The sequence below is a fragment of the Diorhabda sublineata genome, chromosome 7, assembly GCF_026230105.1.
Source record: "Diorhabda sublineata isolate icDioSubl1.1 chromosome 7, icDioSubl1.1, whole genome shotgun sequence".
Classification (NCBI taxonomy): Eukaryota; Metazoa; Arthropoda; class Insecta; order Coleoptera; family Chrysomelidae; genus Diorhabda; species Diorhabda sublineata.
In genome coordinates, this window is record NC_079480.1 from 29,360,888 (window position 1) to 29,381,130 (window position 20,243).

Below are 20,243 nucleotides of genomic sequence, written 5' to 3' on the forward strand. Positions count from 1 at the left end.
AAAAAAAAAATATTAGTCCACCAACTTTGTTGCAATTAATTGTTTTAAAATATCATTCTATTTCTAACCACTTGGGTGTATTGTTCTTTGGTTGAATTACTTTAACCATGACGTTGAATTCAGATTCAGATAACCAAAACTTGCTTCTAGTTTCCTCTAATATTTTCAGTGCTGGTCTTTTTTGTAACAACTTTTCCACTTCTATCTTTTGCTATCAGTTTCTCTGAATGCTTCTCCTACTTCTTGCCCAGTTTCTTTATTTATTTTTTAATGGCGTTTCCAGCCTTCATTATTCTAGTCTAACAATTCAAATCAGTGTTAATTAGACACACTATTACAACAATTATGTGGAGTAGCTCTTGCTACTAGCTCTTGGTATCTGTACATTGTCATTTTCTTCAGCTTGAAATATTTGGTTTGCAACATTGAGTTTGTTTGCAAGTAATTGTTCTACGTATCCTACCGCTACTGTCAATGATTTCCATCCGCCGTGTCGTTTGAGCTCTAGTATATCTGTTCCAGTATCTGCAAGAAGTGTTGCGGATGATCTCCTGAAGTAGTGTGTAGTGTCTGAACCTGTGTATAGCTCAGGAATCTCCAAATTCGGAAATTTTCCAATTTCATACAGGATTTTAGCAAACATGTTTACACCAATAGCTTGGACAGTACACTTTTTTTCGGTAATTGATAAAAAAACGTTTATGTGGAATATGACTGGGACGTAATTTCTTGTATTTACGGTATATATCGATCAAATTTAATCCTTCTTCAACCTAACCTCTAATGATAAAACTTTTACAATTAATATTGAACCTACTTCTTGTGTCTTTAATACTCAATTTTTAGAGGTGATTTCTACGACATGCAGAGTTCTGTTTCATAAGTGCCATTAATCTTTTGTAATTTTTGATATTAATATTTTCTTTTCTAGAAAGGCAAGCTCTCACCATTGAGTACTCAGAACAAAGTGATGAGGGTTTATAACTCTTTTATCGAAGCATCACTCTTTAAAACGATTATAACGAATTGCATATAGTTTTCTTGATTTACTTATAAGCGTAATGACGCTGTATTTGGTATTTCACTAACTTCTGGTGGGGTCCCGACAAATTCTTCTTCATCACTATCAGCTATTTTACCAATAATATTACTCATTTTCAAATTTTTTTCAATTGTCAAAATTAATTTTTGATTGACACTTCTAGAACTGCAGAGTTGCATTATCCAAATCACAGTGGTCGTTTGTGTTTATAAATTTTATACATATGGTATTTCAGAAAAAAATGCATTTTCTAGTAATTTCGTAATCCAGAACATAGTAAATAATAAAAAAGTATTTTTCTCTTCAATAAATTTTCTTTTGTTTTTCATTGTCATTTTTTGTTGCAAATTTCATTATTGTATAATATCCATGAAATTTCTCTTTTCATTCAGCTTTTGAGAAGTCCGAAATACTTATATTATTACTCATTTTTTCCACTTAATCCAGCTTTCTGCAATTTCTGTTTTTTGACATTTTTTTTGCAAATTTCAATTTTCTATACTTTCCATAAAATTTCCGATTTGATTCTGCTTTTGAGAATCCAAAAAAATTGATATTCTTATCATTACACATTTATCTTTAATAAACTCTCCTTTATATTTTTTTTGACATTTTTAAGTAAAAAATTTCAATTTTCTGTAATGTCCATAAAATTTCCGATTTGACTCAACTTTGTAAGAAGTCCAAAAATATTCATATTATTTACGAGTATATTCATATCACTACTCATTTGTTCTATTTAATCCAGCTTTTTGCAACAAAACAACAGTCTTAAATATATCTATCTTCAGTAAACTCACTTGAAGCTTTTTTGACATTTTTTTGTTGCAAACTTCAATGTTCTGCAATCTCCATCAAATTTTCCATTTCATTCAACTTTTAAGAAGTTCCAATATATATTTATATTTATATCAGTACTCATTGTTTACATTTTATTATGTTTTGTTGCAATATTATTTGCACATCTAAATTTTTGTAATGTATATTCAATTCATTTTCTTTCTGTACTTCTTCAAGCTCATAATCCAAATTTTAAAATTTAGATTTTGGATTTGTTTGTCATTTTTTGTTGTAAATTTAATTTTTTTTTTCGAGAAATGTAACGTTACCTATACATGGTTACAATAAGTAATGTTGCCAGGGTGCTACTACCAGAAATATTTTATATAACCAAGGTTCACATCAGTAAATGCGTTAATTAGCATATTAGATCTACTTCATTTATTAGAGAATAGAATATCAATAATTAATTTTTTGTATATTTCCAGGTTTATGCTACTCCATAATAAACGATAGTAGCAGTGAAAGTCTCCTATTAGCCTGCGTGAAAATGCCGGTTTCATAGTTGTGTATTATACATATTCTATCTTCAATTCTGTTTTTGAATATCGTTTTCATTAAATTTCTATTGTACCTCATTTTTTTTTCATTTCTTGTATTCTTATCATCACATTTGTTTGTAAATTTGCCATTCAGAGTGTATATGAGAGAATGATAAAAATAATATAGTAATATTCTATGAAAGTTTTATTTGTTTTGTTTGTTTAGTTGTAGCAGCAGCCTACTAGATCTGACAAAAGAGTTTTATTGTAGTTTTTTTTGAAATGTAGTATAAGTATAACTATTTTTTAGTTGTTAATAAATTTGCCAATAAAGTACTAAAACGCATTTAATTATCAATAAACATTTATATCCATATATGTTTTTTTCTTAGTTCCCTTTCTTAATATTATTAATATAAAACACAGGTTTTATTATACTTATTCCCGCATGTTCCCCAAAACTCCTTGAATCGGGACTTTGATCAGAGTAATTAGTACCAAGTACTTCGAAAGATAGCTTTTACATGATGTTCTAACCTTCTTTAACTTCAATCAACGATATTCCATTAATTTTATTCCTTCTAAAAAATCAGATTTGTCAAAGTCGTCAAAATTGGTATTTCTTTGTGACTTTTCTGGAGTCAAATATATATCTTTCTTCCGAACCATTTATTCTGAAATAGAAGAAATAAGTAGTCACTTAGCGCCAAATTCGGAGAATGAGAAACAATTTGTAGCCCAATTAATGATTTTTTGTCATTACTCTGGTGCAAAAGAAATGCGTACATCACTTTTTCAAATCCTATTTAAATCCCCCAACAAATTGGTATAATATCCAACATGGATACAGTTTTGAAAATAATCAATTTAGATTATAGTGCGTGAATTTCAAAAAACCGCCTTTTTAACTTTATTGGCCGGCAAACCCATCTTTTATACCGATTCACCCGGAGAAATCAATTGTTTTGACCACTGTTTGGTCTCTAGTGCGTTGTGGTGGTTCCACGCTACGAAATGGAACATACATTTTATATTGCGGCTGAACTATGTCTTACATTCCTAAGAAGTTGTCAGGGGATTGTGAGAGAGAGGAGAGATAAATTTGAAAGCTTGAAGGATACCGTATAGTTCACCAGTGTAAATACTACACGTCGAGGGTGTTAACTGGACCTACCAATTTATACAAAATTGTCTCAATATACATGTCACAATCATTACATCCAATTTCCTGCATACCTCTCTTTTCCAAATCAGGTATTTTCACTCTTAAGGTTATCCAAGAAATGTTTTAATATATTGCTTGGACATAAACCAATTTCAAATCCACTCTATACCATGTTATGTTCGATGCAATGAAAATCCGAGATGCACGTATCGGTGTTTATTCTAAATACATCAAATTCTATCCTGTCACTTTTCTTAATATCTTAGTTATCTGAAAGTGGCCATTGTCCATTATTTTCCATTTAATTAGTGAACTTTATGAATAGACATTTTGAAATGAGTCCTCAAATGAAATCTATATTTGGTTTTTTATATCAAATATAGAGTAACTATCGTCTACATACTTGTACCATGCCTTGACAAATACTGAAACTCTTGATTAATCTGCTTTTTAAAGGGATTCATGAATAGTTCAGCCATAAACGAGGATAATATTTTTGTATTATATCAGCTCCTAATTACTACAGTTCAGTAAGTCGTCAAGGTACTCCAAGGTCTGCGGGATCGGCACACTGGATATTAATGAACTTACATAGAAGAAGAATGAAATTTCCCCATCTTTTATATCCGTATTCTCCATTTTGTTAATGAATTCTAACGAATTATTCTTTGGAAAACTCTGATTTGAAGGGTAGGTTTTCAAACACCTTCGAAAATCATCTGGAAATATTATAACTAGGTGTACACATTGATGGAACATTAAGTCTTATTGCCCTCCCTGGTTTGTGAATTTAGAAACAATAGAGGTTCGACATTGTTGGATTACTAATAGATAATTTATACTTAAGTACATATATCGTTGATAAGATTTAAGTATTTCTGTAACAATGTGTGTGTGATGTGTGAATAGTTTAAATATGGACACAGGACCTTTTCCTTACACTCTTTAGTTTATTGGTGGTTTTTCTCCATTGGAATTCTTTTTTTACGGTAAGAAGTTCATGAGAGCGAAAATTTAATTTAAATAGATGACACATCACTCAATGAGTCGTGTGACTAACTAATTTTTTCCAACAATCCATTTTATTCATCAATCTAATCCCCTTCAAGAGGAATACAATCATTACCGCTTCTCTAACTTCTCGATGTCGTGCTTGTAGAAAGAATTGTCTTGCCTTAAAATAGGCAATTGCTTCTTCATTTGGTAATAATTTTTTTGAGATCAGCGAATAGCCTGTAGTCACTGGGGACCGGATCTGGACTATACGGTGGATGAGGAGGCAATTCGAAGTGTTATTCGTTCAATCTAATTATCATTGTCTTCGACTTGTGAATGCCTGCATTGTCTTGGTTTTTTTCTTCGACATATGAGTCCGTTTCTCTTTAATTTTTGCATTCAAACGATCAATCAACTTAATATTGGGAAAATCTACGACTTACATAATAATTAAAGAAGAGAAATGGAAAGCTACAGGAAAATCGGAATTTCAAAAAAGAAATCGTGACATAAAAATATCTTTTGAGATTATAAAGATTACCGTGTAAAAAGTCGAAGCACATTATAGTAACTTTTAACATAGGTTTTCAATGGAAAAAGCATTCTAGGAATTTTATTTTGATAGAAAGAAGCATTATTGTAGTATAGAGAGAAAATTACCTAAGAACTATAAAGAAAATAAAAAGAAGAAATATATTTTAGTTGAATCACTGAGGGACGTAGAACAAAATCAATTTTGTGAAGGGTCGGAGACAAGCTTTTTTTAAATAATTTATCTAGTGATTTAATTTAAATCTATCAACAGAAAAGGGGTGCAGATTGATGAAAGTACATATCGCCAGTTCAAACGATTTTGTTAAAGGTGTTTTATTGATTTTTTATTTTTTAATATACTCTTTCCGGTGATTACCATGAGAACATGAATCCTAATGTCTTTATAGAATGGTTCGAACGAATTAAAGATCTCTTTCCTCAAAACTGTATAATAGTAATGGATAATGCAAGTTATCACTCGAAACTTTCAGAAATATTTCCCAAAACCAAGTGGTTCAAAAATATTTTCAAAATTCTATCAAGTTCCAACCCAACCCCATTTTGTGAGAATTTTTTGTGTCATTTCCATAAAGAAAAATTCAGAAAATATGAAATTGATGAAATTGCAAAAAATCATGGTATGGCGGTTATTAGATAACCACATCTAAGATAACCATATCAGATAATCAGAAAACAAAATCATTGTCAACTAAACTGGATTGAACTGGTATGGGCACAGATAAAGGAAGCGATTTTTTAAAATAAGTGATGCTAAGCGGTTGTTTTTTAAGTTAATCATACGATTAAAGAAGTAAAGAAAATGGAAATTGCAGAAGATTACCGATTAAATCATCCAGCCACCAGCATTAAGCGATGTTTTAACAAAAATACGTGTACACACGATATATAGTCGAGAGCTGGTCACCACCTTGACCAAGGTACTCGCCACAAAGCTCCATTTTTTTGTATGATTGATTTAATTATAGTTAAGTATCAAAACGTACTTCTGTCTGGGGTAGCGCGGTTGCAAGAATACCCCCTTTATTTTTATAAATGTATTTTTTTTTTAAATATTGTTTCACTCGTCTGCCGTTGACATATGTTTTAATTTATATTATCTGGAATCCATGAAAAAATTGGCAGAATATTCTCACGGTTGCAAGTACCTGCCAGGTGAGTTTGAAATTGTGACAAACGAACGAACGAACGTATTATATATTATATTATATATTATATTATATATTATATAGTCTGCCGTTCATGTATTCTCCAATTCACACTATTTTAAGCGTGTAAAAAATTGGTAAAAGATTTTTAGGTTGTAAATACTTCTAAAATTAATCTGGAGAGGATGCATTCGTGTTCAAACCCCACATACATACATATACTATTCTTACTGTAGAAAAATTTAATGTATATTTGTATTCTACATACATTTCGTCACAATCGCTCATTGGCCCTTCGCCTACACCAGAGGTGTCAAACTCTATTTTGCAGAGGGCCATATATTAAATTTTAAATTCGTAGGTGGGCCAGATTCATATCAAAGTCGTAAAAGATGGTAGGTAATTATGTTGAGCTCGAGGATCCAGATACCTGACTTCTCTTGCTTTTGACAAGCTCATTGATGTCAGGTATCATATACGTTGTAGTTATTCAAAGAATTGATTGGAAATGTTCATTCGTAAGTCTTGTGCCATGTTTGTTCTTATTTATTTTCATGACAGAAAACATCTGCTCACATAAATAGGTGCCATTGAAGATCTATCAACTCTATTTGCAAATAAACTGGTGCCTGTGAAGCTTCAAAATTGAATGGATTGCTGAAAGTTGGAATTCCTTTTCTTTCATTTTGTGAAAGTCTTGGAAACGATTGTTGAATTCCGTATTCAAATTTTGTAGAAGTTGAGAGTATTCATCCAATTTTTTTTTGGTTCACTGGGCCAAAAGATTTTAAATGAGGGAAATGGTCCAAAGTATGATTTTTTACCTTTCAACTTTGTTTCAAAGTTTGAATAAATGAATATATTTAAGTGACAATCAGATTTTTACCCTGTAACCTTATAATCAGATCATTCAAGTGTTTATTCAGATCTACCAAAAAGTCACAATCAATCCACCAGTCATTGTCATAATCAATTGGTTTGCCTTATTCTAGCATGAAAGCTTGAATAGGGTCACGTAATGTAAAAAATCTTTCTAAAACTACTCCTCGACTGAGCCACCGAACTTTTGTGAAATAAAGGGCGTCAGAAAACTTTTCGTCCAAATCTTGTAAAAATTGTCTGAATTGTCGGTGATTTAGTCCTCTGCTCCTTATAAAATATACAATTTTAATTATAGGTTGCATTACATGGTCCATTTTTAAATGTTTGGATCTCAATGATTCCTGATGAATTATACAGTGAAAGCCCACAAAATTCCCTAATGTTTTAATTCAGTTACAATATCATTTGTTGTTGTAGTATTTGTCAATGGAACGTACTTTAATAGTTCTTCAGATATTTCAAAGTTACTGTTAATGCCTCGTATAAAAACAGCAACTTGAGCTGTATCAACAGTATCAGTGCTCTTTTCAACAGCCAGTGAAAAGTTTGTAAATTCCTTAATTTTCTCCTTAAGTTGAAGATCCAAATTTTGAGATAAATAATTTATTCGTGTTTTTTGAAAGCGAAATATTTTGAATTATTGACTTCGCTCTCTGTATTAGCTATAGTAAACATCGATTGTTGACCTTGAAGTTTATAATTTAAATATGACAATGTGTCGATTCTTATTTTTTCAGTGTAATAATCGAATTTTGACTTATGATTCGTATCATAGTGTCCTTATAACAAGCAACTGTTCGATTACAAATCAAACACAGTGGTTTACCTTTCCATTCTATGAAAAAATATGCAATTTTTCATTTAGACTGGAAAGTTCTGCACTGACCATCAACTTTACGCTTTTGTGACATTATGCCATAATCTTAAAAATTATGGAGGTCGACACAACAATTACAATAGATATCGCACCGCGCACGACACAAACAAATACACAATACCTTCACAATCACTATTTCGCAGTACAATTAAAATCCTTATCCAACCATATCACTTCGATTAGTCGACTCATCTGACTCACGTTACGCTGACGCACTCGTTTTATATAGATAAGGAAGATTCTAGTCTAGACTCGAAGCGCTTGGAAGATTCTATCGTTCTCGAAAAAAAGTAGGATATTTCCGCTTGCTGCTAAGAGATGGCGATACTGTCTTTCTCTAGGCACGCCCTGCCCTTGAAATTACTTATCAACGTCTTCTTCTTCTTCTTATTTTAAAACTATGTCTTGTGTTTTCAAAGAGGCAGCCTAAGTTGTGACTCCGAGGACCAGCTCTCATACCAGCGCTTTGGTGGTCTTCCAGACGGTCTACTTGTATTGGGTCTCTCTTCCTTTGCGATTTTCGCCAGTCGATCGTCGTCCATTCTATTGACATCTATCTATCTATCAACATCCGTAGACTTAAGAGTACTAGTATTTAAAGCATCCGTAGAGGAATCGAATGAAGTCTAAACATGATTCTTCTTTCTGGGACACAATATGGTTATTGCTTTATTCATTAAAAAATATCCAAATACTACAATGAAGAAAAGTACTGCTTGGAGTTTAATCAAGAGATTTCCTAGAGCCGGGAGCTTTCTTAATTACACCAATTACACCAATATGTTTTAAAATTGAAGCAAAACTAGAAACATAAGTAAATATTTACAGTAAACTTTATAAAGCAAACAGGTTTCATCTATATAAATTCAAAGTTTGTCATACTCCAGAAGAAGGTGACAAAACAAGGCAGTTGCAGTCTTTAAAAACAGTGAATATTTGATGTAGAATATCATACGAGAAATAAATCATCGAACTTGTCTTTACTGAACAAGTGTTAATTTAGCATACAATATTGATGTCCTTTGATTATTCGACACTCATTTTTTTTGGCCTTACATAATAGATTTTTTGTATGGGAAAGGAAAAACAGAAAAAACTCGTCCAGTTTGATGAATAACTAGAAAAAAATGTATTAAGAAATCCATAAATATTAGAGCGGAATTAGTGAATTAGTGGAGCTTAACATTTATTCTGAGTTTTATTCAATTATCACTAATTTGTGTTTAACTTGCAGTAAAAAGTAATAATATAAAATTACATTTGGTAACTTATTCCGAAATTTGATATATGGACCTAGATGGTGATGTAAATATTGAATCTAAACAACTATTTCCAACAACTTTTTGCCATATTTGCCATATAAAAGATACTAATTTACAGAAAAATAGGAATTTTTCAAAACTTTATCCCTTACAAGAGTCGTTTCACATATCCGGGGACACATTGTATGTCTAAAATATTAAATCATTAAATAACTCTAAGAAAAATGTAATAAAAATTGTCATTTCTAGGTATTATGTTGAAGTGAGTTGAAAGTTTCAGAATTTATTAAAAAACCCGAATCGTGATTGCGAAAATGATTCGCTTGTTAGTTTCTCATAAATATGGAAAAATACGATAATAACCCAAATGAATTTCAGGAGAATTTGAGACAACAGTAATGGTGAATGTAACAGACTTTATCAGTATTTGACCCACTGATCGTACTCTGCTATAACCTTTACAAGTTCGTTTTTTAATTAACAATATAATAATTCTTTGAAAGTACAAGTGTGTGAAATCCGCGTGTAGTCTATGTAATAGCAATTCAGTTATTGCGTGATGATTTAACTGTTTTGTTTCGAGATAACGAATACAAGTTCATCTTAAGTGTGTTGTTGAGCATATAGCCCTGACCTTTGAATATTTTTGTCAAAACAAAGCCTCCAGCCTGAAAAAGAAACAAGACTTATCAAGGTAAGTAATTTTTAAATATACATGATTGTCGATATTAATATTTATTGGATAATACCGTTATACGAGGTACACTTTTTATTTAGTAACTTTTTTAATCAACTATCAGAACAAAGTACTTTTATTACAGCTATGGCAATGAGCGTTGATTTGAATAAACTATTTTATCATCTTGTCATAATAATCAAAACAAAGTATTGAGAGGCTAATTCGAATGTTTCTGATAACTGGGGCCTAATTTCTTTCCAAATTATAAAGAAATGAATGGAAAATAATTTATTGTATCATTACATGAAATTCTGATTTACTATTTTCACTAAGTTTCTTTAAGTTGTTTTTTAATATCGTAACTATAGGTATAGGCTTAGTATATTTAGTTTGGTATAGGTATAGGCATTAATTGGTGTATGAGATGTCTATTAATCGATATTTTTAAAGTCTAATAAAGTAAAAATGAAATTAGACAGCTATATTACCAGCACATAAAAATATTTGAATTCAGTGTAGGAATCGCAACTGTGTATGTTATAAACTACGTTAGATTTATACTGACTTGTTTATAATTCTTTAGCATTTTGGTATTTGTGTTTTGTATATTTCAAGGAAAAATTAGATTATTACGGTAGGCATGACTAGAAGAAAAATGGGGGGCACATCATTTTTCCCATGTTTTGAGACCTCCTGAACACGATTATGATGGTTTTTCGAATGTCTGTAGCTTATATATATATATATATATATATATATATATATATATATATATATATATATATATATATATATATATATATATATATATATATATATATATCTGTTTAAGCTACAATTCTTATTTTCGTCTCTCGAGCAATTGCTATGATTCAAAATGAGCAAACGTGGCTTTTTTGGCGGCGGATTGATGTTATTAGAGTTTGGTTGAAAACAAATGAATATTTCGACTGGTCGCAGTGCAAAGAAAATGGTTTTTGAACTTTGCTCACCTCTGCAAGTCAAACGAAAAGCGACTGAAAAATGAAATTTCACTTGTAGGTTCAATTAGTTGCGAGATGATTTCCTATCTAAGGTCGAAACTTTCCATCTCCACCTCTCTCCATTTTATGGTCATTTTTGTTATATTTTCCTATTTTAAGTTTAACTAGAGGATTCGAACTTCGCATGCAAGTAGGGGTGATGTTGAAGAATTGTCTTTCTCAAGTTCAAAGTTTTCTTCTTCAGTTCTTCTAGCACAAAACGCCCGAAATCATTTTGATCGTTGTAATTGTTGAATTGGACCGCCTCCTATTTAATGAATAATACAAGTATGATCGTTGCTAGTGTAATTTTTTGTACTTCCCATTTTCGAAATTTCTTGTTATAATGACAATTTTTTCTTTGTTGTCAATTGGAATTGAACAAGAGGGTTCGAGACCACCGGGTCTATTGAAATTATGAATTTTCATTCGAAAGAGAGGGAGTTAACTTGTGAAATGAAAAGTTGTTGAGGAATAGCAAATTTTCCATATAAAGAAATAAGATTGAGAATTGATATCATTTCCAAGAAATCCATTTTATGGAAAGATTTGTTTGTGTATTAGTTAAATTCTTCATTCGACGAAAAATTCGACTTTTTTTTTATTTTGCATTCACTCGGCTGCGCTGCGCTGGGCCTTACAACTGCAAATATTGCTCGTAAAAAAATATGCATATATACTATTTTATAATATAGAAAAATAGCCTTTATAAAATAATGTATATAAACCTAGCTTCTTATTAAAAAAAAAACATTGGTGACCTCCTAAGTCTCACATATTTGACGTTTCATTTTTTGGATATAAGTCAAAAGACGCGGAATAAAATAAACCGACGTGTTGTTATATTTTTTTTAAAAATGAATATTGTGCATTACTTTATCATTTCCCTATATAATCAGCGATTTTGGGCCAATCCGCTTGTCTTGAGAGATAAATATTCTAATGTTTGTATTAGTGAACTTTTCTATTTTCTTTTTCTTTTTATCTGTTGTTTTTGATCCCTTGATTGTATTGAATGAATTGTAATATTCTACCATCAATTTTTGTGCCCTTCACGATTTCTTATTGGATGAGATATTAATGTTAATAATATTAGTTAGCCACTTCTCCACTAGCTCAGTTGAGCTCTCTATTTATCTAAAAACATTCGTAGCCTCTTAGTGAATATTACTTGTTATCTTTGAAGTTGGTTTCTTGTATACAAATTATTAAGCCGCGTCCACACTATGCCGATCGACAATGTCGAACGACATAGGCGACATTCGTCTCGTCCACACATAAACTGCTGTGTGGACGTATTTAATCAGTCGACTGTGAGTAGTTGAGTGCTGTGCTTTAGTGAAACAAGAAACAAAATTAGTGATGCAGATGCTCTTGTTGCTGCTGCTACTACCATATTTAAATTTAATGTTTGTTCTTCTGTGAAATTCATTTTGATAAAACAATTAACTTTGGTAAAACACAATTATAGAACCACTTCTCCCGTTGCGCACACAGGTTTTAACAAAACTAATGATTTAAAACTTTATTATCACGCTCAACAGGTCCAAACTTGGCAATTATTTCCATTCGACTGAAAATAAAAATACACTATGTCGACTGTGTCGATCGACAGCGGTCGATCGACACAGTCGACATAGTGTGGACGCGGCTTTAGAGCTCTTAGCACGTTTACATTTTATTTAAGAAAAAAAGCGTTAATGTTTATTTAAGTTAAGAAGATGACCTATTGTAACTCTCTTCAACTTTTTCATTAGTAGATAACGAGACTAAATTTAGTTGCTTTCGTTTTTTGGTTTGAATTGTTGTACATCAGGATTTCATTTCATGTTTTTTACAAATGAATAAATATTGTGGAGCAAGGTGAGTAGTTCAGGTATAATATCCATGTTTTGTTGGGCTATACTTAAGAGGTTAGGCGTACTGAATACGTTATAAGGAAATCGGTGAGTTCTCCAAATATAATGAGTTATTGTAGCGATTCTTAACCGCATTTTTATACCGATTCCAGTACTTCGAAATTTGCTTTTTTTTTGGTTGTAGATGGACATTTTTTGATATTCTTACTGTAGGATTGTGTATCTACTGTTTGAAGGATGGAAGGCTGCTGTACATCGCGTTAATACAACTAAGATCTATAGAACTTTCTATTAGATTAGATCATTTGTTACTTTAGTATTTTGATGAGGGTTGAGTGAATTTAGTAATTCATCTAGACACATTTTGGCAACATAGCCTGTTTTTCCTTCAATCTCTGCAGATAATGATTTAGTTATCGAAACGCGCGTTAGGTAGTGTAAGTGTGTTTTAGTATGTACATGTCCTAGTTTTTCTGCGTTTTTGCAAAGAAAACATGTTAATCTATTGAATTATAGGAACACGTTATACGCTGTATCTTCGATTATTATGTCAAAAGAGAACGGTAGATATTTGAGGCTACATGAATTTGATTATTGAGAAGCCTAATTTTTGAATTTTCATTTCAAGACTCGTGTGGTATTAATGTAGGTTCCAAACGTTTCTCTTTCTCAACTTAACCTCTTTTCCACTTTTAAAATACTGTTAGTTGCTATTTATTTTACTCAATATTATTTTATTGAGGTAAATTGAGAATAATGGACAAAAATATTAATATGACTTTTTCAATAAAATATGAGAAAAGTAAAACAAGAAAATTTTCTTATAATAGGTTTGAATTTATTGTTCATTTTGGGCACCATGTTCTCATGTATGAACTTCATTTAATTAAACCTCGTACAAAAAATTTTATGAAGATTAAGAATCTTCAAGGCCGATTTGTTGATATTAAACATTCCAAAGCGTCTACACGTAAAAGCCCAATCATTTGTAATAATTATTATTAATTTTTTTGTGTTTAGATTCATTATTGAATCCTCTCCAACTGAATTTTTAGATTCCTCGATCTCGCGATCTTAACCAGTTTTCAGTATTCATCCATGCATGAATAATAATACATTCATGTTACGTTGACTCCGAAGACGTTAGTGTATCTCATATTTTATTTTTTATAAGATGGCATCGACTGTAGATTTAGTAACGGATTCCGTACCGGATATAAGTGGCAAAGATGAAAAAAGTTTCGGTCAGTTAAATTTAAAAGAGAAATTTACTTACATCAGAGAAGTTATAACGGTGGAGCCTCTTATAGGGGCATATACGATGGCTTCCATTTTGTGCACACCAACAATTTATAAATTAGAATCTGAAAAATCCTGTAGATCCAATCTTCAAATGAATAACACTGTCTGTGATGCCATTTTATACGGACAATATGAAAACTACACGGATCAAATCGATGATATACAAATTTTAATTAGTAATATGCAATCGTGGCAACAACCTATGCAAAGCATCATGCCTTTGATACTGGTGCTATTCTTAGGTTCCTTTAGTGATAGACACAAACTGAGAAAGCCCTTTTTGATAATCCCCTTATTCGGTGAATTATTCGCCGTAGCAGGCTGTATTGCTAGTGTTATTTTTATGACATCTTGGCCGTTAGAGGTATTTGGAGTATTTCAATTAGTCATACCATCGTTTTTTGGCGGACTACCTATGATAACAATGGCAGTATTTGCTTATATAGCTGACGTAAGTACTCTTGAAATGAGGACTTTACGAATAGGTATAGTACAAATAGTACTGAATATTATAGTACCTTTGACACATTTATTCAGTGCTCATATGTTCGAGTTAACTGGTTACTACGGGGTGTTTTTAACAGCCGGAGCATTGTATATATTTGGAATTATCTATGGTATATACTGGATAAAAGAACCTAAAAGTCCTGTTTTAGATACGGAAACAGGTTTATTGCGTGATATATTCGATCCTAAACATGCTATAGATACTGTGTGTTTGGTTATAAAGAAAAGTCCTGGAAATAATAGATTGTACATAGCATTTGTGTTAGTGATAGTGTTTTTATATACTTCTGTTGTGGATGGTGAGGGTGGAATTTTTTACTACTATGCCCAAAATGTATTTGGCTGGGATATAGTAGAGTATAACTACTTTATGTTAATCAACGTTTTGGTACATTTAGCAGGTAAAACAATTCAATTCATATTTTATCACAAAATAAAGTCGGCTATAAGTAGATGTTTCGTAGAAGTTAATGGTATATATTGGTAAGACAAGACGATATATAATTAGTAGAAATTATTGAAATGTATGTTTTCTGTGGTTTATATATTTTTATCTGGTACTTTATTTCATTTATTCATTCGAATTTATTTTTTTTATCAACTGGAATTTGAAATTTATCTCCGGTTCACTATAATAAAACAGTCATTTAGTTTGAAATAATAGAGGTTACTTGGAAAGCATTTTGGCCAAAACAACTCATTCTACACCACCTTGAGGTAGAGTAAGCGCCGCGCTTTAATCGTGGTGTCCTCAATAGTCCTCAATAAGCCTAATACATATGAAATTCAATATCCTGAAATTTAGTGTATTTTGTCACAGTCCATATCAGCTAGGCAGCACTATAAATGCTGCCTAAGAAACGTTATTAATGAGAAGTAACTAAAGTTGTTTGGTTAAGTACGAAGGTAGAGGATGGCTAAAATGTTTGAACAGAGTGGAAGTTTCGTTTGGGGTTCGGGGTATTTTTTAGATAAGCATTATTTCAGGAGATTTCAATTAGCAAAAACTTCATTTTTTTAAATAGAACATCCAGTATATTATTTTACCATCTTATAAAACTATTTTATCCCTTCAAATTATGTCTCATAATGTACACTCCAAAATTGGCTGTTTTTAAGAAAATTGCCTTTTTAGTAATTTAGCAAGTAAACACTGAATGTGACGTTTAAAATACTTGTAGTTTTTGTGACAAAATCAAACCAGTAATTTTATACCTCTAAAAACTGTAATAAAATAAATATGTCACCTTACCAACAAATGAAATAAAAATATCCATAGTTTTCTCAAGTAACCTGTGAATTTGATATTTTCACAGTTTAAGTCAGAGTGATTAGTTATTATCTAGACGTATTACAAAGAACGAGGAAGCAATTAAGATCATGAGTTTTCTGATACAAGAATTGACAGAAATGATTTTTGTACTGGGTGCCAGTGATAAGAACTGTTTACTTGCACAAAGGATTTATCAACAGAAATTTCCAGATAGAAGACAGACAAGAAAAGAGATATTGGAACATTTGCTTCAACGATTTACCAGAACTGGTACGAAAAAAGCGAAAGGTTGAAGAATGCAATGTCGTAGAACATCGATATGACCGTAATATTAAAAGTTGCGGAAGATCCTCATATCCTGACACGGCAAATATCAAAACAAACCGACATAAGTCGTTCTGTCGTCCAGAAAATTCTATCTAAGATCACAATGCATCCTTAACGTATACAGCGAATGCAGGAACTATTGAATGATTATTATGAAAAGCGGTTAACCTTCTGTGAGTGGGCTCAAGAACAAATTCCGAAACAGATGTTTTTTAAATTTAGTATTATTTTTTCCATTATTATGCAACAGATCAACCGCATTGTATACGGACTATCAGTCAAACACGTTGATAATTAAATGTATGGGGTGAAATAATTGGGAATCATGTCATAGGCCCATATTTCTTTGAACGAACTGTTAATGGGTAAGTTTATTTAAATTTCTTACAAAACGAATTACCTCAACTACTTCACCAATTACCTGCTCATAATAGGCGGCGAATGTGGTACCTACATGACGGTGCACTAGTTCACCATATCCAACTGAACAATACACATAAATAATGAATTTCCCGGACGATTGATAGGTAGAGGAGGACCCAATAAATGGCCACCTCGTCCACCGGACCTTACAAAAAGAACAAGTGTTCTTTTTGTAAGTGTTCTCAACACCCGCGGCTACTAAGGAAGACATGAAGAATAGAATTAAAGTTTTCCGAACTGCTGATGTAAATATGTTACATCGTGCTAGTAGAGCTTTTAAGGATCGCACACATTATTGCATGGAAGTAAATGCTGGTCATTTTGAACATTTAATAAAATAGTTTTTAGTTCTTTCTTATTTGATGTTAGTTATTTTTGTTTAATTTGAGTTTTGTAGATAGCCTTTTTATTTTATTACAGTTTTTAAAGGTATAAAATTACTGGTTTGATTTTGTCACAAAAATTACAAGTATTTTAAACGTCACATTCAGTGTTTACTTGTTAAATTATAGACTAAAAAGGCAATTTTCTTAAAAACAGCCAATTTTAGAGTGTACATTATAAGACATAATTTGAAGGGATAAAATAGTTTTATAAGATGGTAAGATAATATACTGGATGTTCTATTTAAAAAAATGAATTAATGCTTATCTAAAAAATACCCCGAACCCCAAACGAAACTTCTACTCTGCTCAGACATTTTAGACATCCTCTATCTTCGTAGGTAGTTACCATACAAGTTTAGTTACTTATCACTAATATAGTGTACCAATTTTCGTCAAATCTTCATATTTTTTGCTCCAACTTGGCAACGCCACAATTTATGCAGCTAGATGCAGAATATTACGACTACATTCGATGGTGAACAAATATACAGGGTGTTCCATTCAAAAAAACTTTACCGATTAGGCCTGTATGCCTCAAAATATTTTAGAAATGTGTATCTGTGTAAATATATCAACTTTTATTCGAAAAATTTTTTTTGTATATTTAATCTTAAGTTATTGCACTTCCACACACTAATGGGCACCAATGGGTATATAGAAAGTATGGGTGTTACTAACGCTATCTATTGGTGAAATCATGAACAAATTTCTCCATATTAAATATTAACATAATTAATTACCACTAATTTATCAATTAATTCGTAGATTTGTTAATACAAACAAACAGTGTGAGTTGAATAAAGAATAATGTGTGGTAATGATAAAAATTTAAAAACATTGTATAATAATAAATATCGTTTTTAAATGGAATAAATTATAGTCTTAAATAATTTTACAGTTCTCAACATTTTGTGCTTTGAAAAGTAGGAATGTTTGATATGCATAGATACGGTTCTTGAAATTTCACTTTCAATACTTTCGGATTTTAGTATGACTTTGTTTAGATTCTTTTCTATTTGCAACATGCACCCAATTTTATGTGAATATACGTATCTCAGTGACAGAAATCGTGTCCTAATTGAAAAAATTTAGTGATATATTGTGAAAAAATTGATGAAAACATAAAAAGTAACCAAGTAATCAATCATACGATATTCCCAACACCCAGCTTGAACTAAAAAAATATTAGGATTCGAATTTCTCATCTTGTTTACTTTATTTACTTTTTGCTCCGATCCATTTCAGTTGAATCGTCCGATGAACAGTGTTTGTGTATGTGTATGTTTTTTTATCAATTTTAATTAGTATTAACTGGAGGTCACTCTTAGTGGCAACATAAAACTTTTTCACTATACAATTAGGCCAGGAATCAGCGGCAAAAAACACCCTGTGCCGTGAGAAGCTTTTTATTTTTAGGGGTAAAAACTACCCCTTATCGTAAAAAATTTCAAAATCTTCAATTTTAGCATGTATTTGATTAAAAATATAGTTTAAATGAATTATTCGTAGATCTGTTGTTATTCTCAAACAAGTTTATGATTGATCGAACTCATGCAACCCCTCCAAAAACCGTTCTCTGAGGGTAGTAATATTGAAAGTTTTTTTTAGTATATTATTAAAACCTCGATTTTCATGAAAAGTTGAATTGATGTTCACATAATATAAAGTTATAAAAGGTTGTTTATAATCGACCTTGCCATTGAATGCATTTGACGTTCTTGGAATTCATGTGAATTGGTATCGTCCCGCATTTGTTTACATTTATACCCTCATTATAATTTTTCGATGAAAGATGGTCAGTTTTGCTTTGCTTTAGATCTCATTAAGAGAGCATGTTGCTTAAGGGCGCTTACCTTTCGTTGTGTCTGCGAAAGGCCGAGCTCTGGTCATCGACGTGAAATAGATAGCCTCCTTTTCTTCTGCACATTCTTAAGTTCAGCGGCGATCCTGCGTTCCGTTGACCTAACTTATCTACCATCTTGCGAACAGTGGGTTAAACGCACGAAATGCTGCTCGAACAGAACGTTCGTAGTTGAACGCTAGTCTATCCATTGTGATTAGCAAAATATACTCCAAATGGATAAATATTTTATGTATTTACTTATTAATGGAAGCCTTAGAAATTGATTGAAAATAAAAGAACCTTAGAAAAAGCGTCATCATGCAACGTAATTCCAAAAAAAGTGAATTATATATGCCAATTTTCTTTCGATAGATCTTTGAATTGTAAAAAATGAAATAAGAAATTAAATTTTAATAAGAATTTTGGACAATTTGGACAAACAATATGGCTTCACATTCACATTCACGAAACCACATCTCACTTGGATTAATATCAATAATGTCTTTCATGGTTCAATTCATATGCGGAAATTTTCATAATTACCAATTTCCAGCTGCTCTAGTAATAAGCAGCAATTATTACAGAATAAAGTTGATAACCAGAAGATATAAATATTAGACAAGATCTCTTCGATTATTCATTCTGCACTCTAGGCATATATTCAAATGGTACTGGAAAATATGGAAGCTGAAGTATTTTTTAACGTGTTTAAGATCTGATGAATTGTGTTATTAGTGACAAATCTAAGAATTGACTTTTGCTTTTCACGGTAAGTATATTAAGCTTAACTTACAACCATGCCAGCCCAGAATCAATATCTGGTCGGAAGAGAATCCAGTATCACATATTTGGGTTCTACTAATGAGCAGTTGTGTACCCCTCTGTAGAAATAGAATCCTGGTCTATGCTACTATTGAGCATTGACTAGGGCATGGACTTTGATGGAAGCATCCACAAAGAAACTGCACTGGACTAACAATTTCTTCGAATTTACTTGGTCATATATCCATTTGAATAGTTTAAAAAAAAGAATAAAATAATTAGAAAAATTAAATGATATTAAATTGACGAAAAAGAAAAAATAAAGAATGAATAATGACATTTCGCAGAAAAACATAGGAAGAAAACAAAAAAACAAGAGATATGAAGGTAAAAGAAGAGAAATTGAAATGAAATGGGGAATTGGTAGAAGAGGAATGCCAGTTCAAAGAAATATGGGAGGAGCATTTCAACAATTTTTAACGAAAAATCAATTAATGAGGGGAGCGAGTTGCATAACCGACTATATAAATTGATAACGAGAATATGAGGAGAGTAAAGGATGCTAGAAGAAGAGGAAATTGGACATATCATTACAGTACACTAACAAGGAGATC

General features: G+C 31.5%; 3 protein-coding genes across 6 annotated transcripts in view; all 3 read left to right on the forward strand.

Moving 5' to 3' along the window:
- LOC130446765 (MATH and LRR domain-containing protein PFE0570w-like) overlaps window positions 1-2,740 on the forward strand; it is a 32,182-nt gene extending 29,442 nt beyond the window's left edge. For 2 of the 3 annotated variants that reach the window (XM_056783201.1, XM_056783202.1), the window contains exon 11: window positions 2,311-2,740. In XM_056783201.1, coding sequence (XP_056639179.1) covers window positions 2,311-2,387 — 77 coding nt within the window. In that variant the 3' untranslated portion in view covers window positions 2,388-2,740. The remainder of the gene's footprint in view (window positions 1-2,310) is intronic. The other variant, XR_008910182.1, reaches the window with a different exon arrangement.
- Window positions 2,741-9,855: 7,115 nt separating this feature from the next.
- The window catches only part of LOC130446673 (solute carrier family 46 member 3-like), a 70,206-nt gene continuing 59,818 nt past the window's right edge, over window positions 9,856-20,243 (forward strand). Inside the window, exon 1 of the mRNA XM_056783051.1 lies at window positions 9,856-9,940. The gene's annotated coding sequence lies outside the window, so the exon portion shown is untranslated. The remainder of the gene's footprint in view (window positions 9,941-20,243) is intronic.
- Window positions 13,894-20,243, forward strand: part of LOC130446672 (uncharacterized) — a 31,320-nt gene continuing 24,970 nt past the window's right edge. Inside the window, exon 1 of one of the 2 annotated variants that reach the window (XM_056783050.1) lies at window positions 13,894-15,016. In XM_056783050.1, the coding sequence (XP_056639028.1) occupies window positions 13,981-15,016 (1,036 nt within the window). In that variant the 5' untranslated portion in view covers window positions 13,894-13,980. The remainder of the gene's footprint in view (window positions 15,017-20,243) is intronic. The other variant, XM_056783049.1, reaches the window with a different exon arrangement.